The sequence below is a fragment of the Myotis brandtii genome, unplaced genomic scaffold (genome assembly GCF_000412655.1).
Source record: "Myotis brandtii unplaced genomic scaffold, ASM41265v1 scaffold344, whole genome shotgun sequence".
In the NCBI taxonomy this organism is placed as follows: Eukaryota; Metazoa; Chordata; class Mammalia; order Chiroptera; family Vespertilionidae; genus Myotis; species Myotis brandtii.
In genome coordinates, this window is record NW_005363247.1 from 3,207,617 (window position 1) to 3,213,616 (window position 6,000).

The 6,000-nt window shown below is 35.6% G+C and overlaps 1 protein-coding gene across 1 annotated transcript in view; it reads left to right on the forward strand.

Moving 5' to 3' along the window:
- ADGRV1 (adhesion G protein-coupled receptor V1) overlaps window positions 1-6,000 on the forward strand; it is a 462,684-nt gene that overhangs the window by 134,565 nt on the left and 322,119 nt on the right. The window contains exons 51-53 of the mRNA XM_005871499.2: window positions 1,372-1,594; window positions 1,919-2,123; window positions 5,270-5,416. Coding sequence (XP_005871561.2) covers window positions 1,372-1,594; window positions 1,919-2,123; window positions 5,270-5,416 — 575 coding nt within the window. The remainder of the gene's footprint in view (window positions 1-1,371; window positions 1,595-1,918; window positions 2,124-5,269; window positions 5,417-6,000) is intronic.

Consider the following 6,000-nt stretch of genomic DNA (forward strand, 5'->3'; position numbering starts at 1 on the left):
TTGCTGCCTTGTAATACTAATCAGATGGCGAGGACGTGAATAGGAGTGCATCTCCCAGGGTTGGATGCATCATCAGTGATGATCAAAAAACTTTAGTTCATGATTTTGCTTGAGACTGTAGAATCAGTTAAACTTGAGAGGTGTTGAGATCCATCTGAGGAGTTTGCCCTTTACTGAATGTATCCAGTTTTACAAAGCTTTATGAAAAATATATGATCATTTTGAAAATACAAACTTATTAGTAACTACTTTTTTAATATTTACCTTTTATGCAACGTTTACTAAATTGCAATAGTAAAATTTTTCCCCATATATAAAAATAATCAGTAGTTCTCAATACTTAAGAATATGGGATTTAAGAGTGGGAATGGGGTTTTCCATTTTATTGTATGGGTAAAAATTTTGGAAGAGACTCATCGTTTCTGGTTCTATGTGCTATTTTAATACCCAGTCTTATTTGATATTTGTATGTTCCATTGTGTTTCAGTGAGTACTGGAATTTATGCATGTTTCTTGGCGGTTTCTTTCTTTTCTCCTGTTTTAAGTCTGAAGATTTTTTTAGTGTTGTGTACAGTGTAGTGAGCACCCTTTCCTCCTAATGTCTTTAAATACAAGTATGTGCCATTGCTTTTAATTATGAAGAGCATGGTTTTCCAATAACATTTCAAAAAGCATTGACAGAACATATTCTAAAATCTTGAATTTGTTCATATTCTTTGGTTTAATTAACCACCTTTAAGAATTTATTAAGTGAAAGTAAATAAAATGAAGAATTAATTAAAATTGAAAAACTATATAGAAAACAATATTATTAAATATATTTTAAGATCAACCCTATAGATTATGCATTAAAATCACAAATATGAATGCTATGTAGTCACATATAAAAAACTATGCTATATATATATATATATACTATAAACATGGTATTACCCTTTTTAATTAATTTTTTTTATATTTAGACTGTTTATAACTGTGCCAATTATGAATTCATATGAATCACGACTGGAAGGAAAATAGAAAAATAAACCACTTAGTGGTAGGATTATGGGTATTTTTTACTTTCAAAAGTATCCTAGCATGCTATTCAATAAATAAATATTGAGATGAATATGAACAAATCCAAAATCCATTTGGCTTTTACCATTCAAGATCACTTTTTAAATGGGTTGTGGGTACATTGTCAGGCTTGCTCAATCTTTCCATAGCATTTAACAATTATTATTTACGTTCAGTTATTTTAGAGATTGAATTGTGTATTACTTCAGAAATCAAAATGGCACTTTGAGAGTTGGAGAGATTTTGCCGTGGTACGTATGTGAGGTGACTGTTTATATTGGACTCTAGTTGCCTTCCCCTTCCTTCCTGCAGTGCACATACTTCTTATTGGCCACACTGTGTCTGCTCTCTACGGCTGGAATTCAGAGCTGAATCAGTTCTCTTTTATTCTGGAAGCACCTTCTGCTCACGATGCAGCTTCAGTCACAGTCAAGTCCCTTAATTCAAGCAAGGATTTAATTGCTCTAGTGGGAGCCACCCACTCACACATATATGAGCTGGCCTATGTCTCGAGCCAGTCTGACTTTATTCCTAGGTAGGTTGAACATTTTATGCTGTCTTTATACTCACCATAATTTTATATGATACCTAATTTCTAAGTCTTTATCCAATGACTGAAAAATGTATGAAATATAAGAGCTATTTATAAACCAGACATTTGGTTGTTATCCAGATTTCTAATATTTATTCTACCAAGTTAGTAGTATATGAACACTTCAGATTAAAATTTTACTTATGAAATGTGATTTTTCCAAACTTTGAATATCAGTCAATGTTATAAGAGTTTTATGAGCAATGTACTGTGTATATGTCTTTAATTTGTTGTAGCTGACTGACTGTATACATTCTTCTATGTCAGTTCAGGTGAACTGATATTTGAACCTGGTGTCAGAGAAGCTATAATCGCAGTAAATATTCTTGATGATACAGTTCCAGAGGAGGAAGAATCTTTCAGAGTTCAGCTTAAAAATCCTAAAGGAGGAGCAGAGATTGGTATTAATGGTTATGTAAAAATCACTATTCTGTCTAATGATGATGCCTATGGAGTTGTTGGATTTGCTCAGGTAATGATTTCGAAGATCCCACACTTAGAATTCAGAATGATGTATTCACTGCATTTATATATGAGTTGTTATCAGCACTAGTGAGTCGTACTTGAGTATTTTAAGCCTCTCTTCTTTCCCTTTGCCTGCTTCACCCCCTACTGTGCATTCTAAGCTCAATTCCACTGCTGCCTTGCAATTTAGTCTTACACACTGGACCCCCTGGGTCCATTTGTCCTAAACTTTATTGTTTGTACTGATTCCTTTTATAAGATTGAATTTGAAATGTTACCAGTTGGCCTTGGCCCAGGAGTTTGCTGTTACCCATGTTTCCAGAAAACAGTGATGTAGATCCCAATCGTGTCTGGTCACACACATTACTTATAAATATTTTACTGTCCTATTATGCCTTTGTTATTTCTGTGGGGGTGAGGGGAGGAAGAGGAGGAGGAGGATAAGAAGGAGGAGGAGGAGGAGGAAGAGAAGGAGGAGAGAAAGAGAGAGAGGGAGAAGTTTGTAACTCTGTATGCATTGTACACATGGAGATGCTTTCTCCTGAGGAAAGGGAATATGCATGAGGACAAAGGCCTGGAGGAGATGAAGTGAGTTACACACATATCTGGGGGAAAACAATCAGGTCAGGGAGAAACCATCCGCAAGTGGAGCGGCCCTGAAGGGAGGCCTTGCCTCTTAGGGGCAGCAGGGAACTCACTGTGGCTGATCTGTGTGCTGAGGCAGATGAGGCCCAGGTTTGTCAGGAATCCCCACCAGCACTCACAGGTTCAGTGACTTGCAAGGAGAACTCAGAGGACTGATTTGTTACACAAAATCAGCTAAGGGAAAAGGCTCATGGGATAAAGTCCAGAGAAAAGTAGGTACCAGTTTCCCAGTGTTCTCTTCCAGTGGAATCACGGGGAATGCATTCCCCCAGCATCGAGTTAAGTTATGACAACACGTGAGAAGTGTTGTCAACCAGCAAAGCTCATTAGAGACTCGTTGCTCAGGATTTTAACTGGGGACTGATCATGTAGGCACCCTCTACCTGGCATGTAAACTTCCAGATTCCCAGAAAAAGAAACAGGTGTTCAGCATAAACCACATTGTGTATTCAAACAGGTCAAGCAAATGGAACTCATTGTCAGTTCTGGGAATGGTGGGAACCCTCCTGAAATTCAAGTTCCCAGACACCAGCCAAGGGCCAGTCTTGCAGGCAGGCCTTTCAAAGGATTGCAGTAAGGCCTGCTATGTTGGATGTCTCCGGTACGAGCGCCTTAGTGTCATATGAATTTGGCCTCTGAGGGAAATGGAGAGCTTTCAAAGGGTCAGAGTAAAAGAGCAACATGATCTGACATGCATTTTAAAAGGACACCCACGCCATAGAATCAAAACTAGATTGTAAGTGGGCAGAAACAGATATAGACCAGTTAGGAGACTATTGAAGTAATCCAGCAGCAAACGATAGTGTGGAAGCAGGAGTTTGCCTTTCACCAAGATATGGACCACTGTAGGAGGAGAGGTTTCAGGGATAAGATGAGGAGGTTTTTTGTTGTTTTTTTTTAAAAAATATATATTATTGATTTTTTACAGAAAGGAAGGGAGTGGGATAGAAAGTTAGAAACATCGATGAGAGCGAAACACCAATCAGCCGCCTCCTGCACCCCCCCCCCCCCCTGGGAGGGGTTGTAGGATCACCCTGTTACCCAGCCTGGCCCATTCTGAACTCAAGGCGGGTCAGCTCCCTCTGAGGCAGCTCTGCCCCACAGAAATACAATGTGAGCCAGATATGTAATTTTGAGTTTTCTTGTAGTCACATAAAAAGGGAAAAGAAAAGGTGAAGTTAGTTTTAATATTATATTTTATTTAACCTAGTACATTTGAAATATTATAATTTCAACATAAAATTATTGATGAAATATTTTACATCCTTTTTTCATATTTTATCTTCAAATTCAGTGTGCATTTTATACTTACACACTAGTCATATTTCTAATGCTCATTGGCCACCTGCTGCCAGAGCATTGTCTTTTGTGAACAAATTATATGCATATGTTAAAATCACAGCATTTTCTGCAGAAATGTTTGATTGCCTTGAGCAAGATTTTATTACTAGGTAACATCTGTAACATTGTGTTAAAATACTGTGTAAAATATCGCTATGAGATAGGATATCTATTCAAGTTAGCATTCTAAATAGAGCCTTTAAGAAATGAATGGGGGCATCTCTTTTCAGATTATCATAGTAAAAAGGCAAGAAATATCTTACTGAAAAGATTCTTTAAAGTCTTTATACTCCATATTTTTGCTATATTGCCTGTAGAGAAACCAGGATATTGTCAAGAAGGGATTCTTTGGAATATTAATTTTGAGGAAACATTCATTAAATGGTTGGCAAGAGATGTTGCAAGTGTCAGACAAGGAATATTATAGTCACACAGAGATAGAACTAAGTTTGCAACAAAGGAAAGAGGCTAGAAGTACAGATGAAAGGAAGAGAGTATGGCATTCTAACACAAGGGAAATGATATTTCTGGCAGGAAAAATAGTCTTAAGACTATGAGCTAAGGATGAAACATCAATGGAAACAGGACAGCCTATAGAAACATTTCAAAGAATATAAATTTAAGGGTAAGAGACATTTGTAAATGATCAGGAAGGGCTCCCTGATTCTCATGACATCGTTACATTTTGGTGGGATTTTGGAGACCATGTAGATTAAACACTTATTTTACAAATAGAAAACAAAGACCTAGAGGGATTACAAAGGTCACAAAGAAGAAGCCTTCCTTCTCCTAACTGTCATGTCCTTTCTGTTCTACAAACTGTTTTACATTCTGTGTATAACACTTTCAAAAAAGTATATTGTTTCTGATTATAAAAAGAAGATATGTTCATTGAAGAAAACTTGAAAAATATAGAAACAAGGAAACAAAAATAAATATAATCCTAAAAAACTAACATTTTTATTTTAACTTAATCTTTTACTTTTTCAAATGTGTGTTTTTAAATAAATTCATAGTCATCCCATATTATGTTTTTTTAACTATTGTTTTTCACTTAATATATCATGTTGCTTCATGCTGTGAAGTTTGCAAATGTATGGTAGCATGAAATAAAAGTTTACTTAGGTAATTTCAAATAACCTTGGTGATTTTCTATATATTTTTCAGAATTCATTATATAAGCAAGTGGAAGAAATGGAGCAAGATAGCCTAGTAACCTTGAATGTTGAGCGCTTAAAAGGAACTTATGGTCGTATAACTGTAGCATGGGAAGCTGACGGAAGTATTAGTGATATATTTCCTATCTCAGGAGTGGTATGTAATTTATAAAATTGTAGGAAATTCGCTTTTAAATTATGGTTACTATTTTTCTTATTATTTAATACATTTAGCTTATTTTATTATTCCTTACATTTCTAAGGAAAAACATAGTAGTTGCTACATTTATAAAAACAACACCCATTATCTAAAAAAAAATTATTTCTTTCACCTCCATGATCCATTACATTTGATTTTTTAAAACAGATAATTTTCCAAAAGAAGTAATCAAAAGACACATTCCTCATTGCTCTTTAAATAGATTTAAGATCTTAACATAGGTTTATGATCACAATTTGTAAATTACTTATTTTGGAAGTATGACTCTACATGAAAATGTCTAGTTGTGCCTAAAAGAAGGCTATTTTTATTTATTTTTTTAATTTATTTTTTTATTAAGGTATTACATGTGTGTCCTTATCCCACCATAACCCCCCTGATCTCCCCAATTCATGCCCTCACCCCCTGTTGTCTGTGTCCATTAGTTAGGCTTATATGCATGCATACAAGTCCTTTGGTTGATCTTTCCCCCTTACCCCCACCTTCCCCTACCTTCCCTCTGGGGTTTGACAGTCTGATTG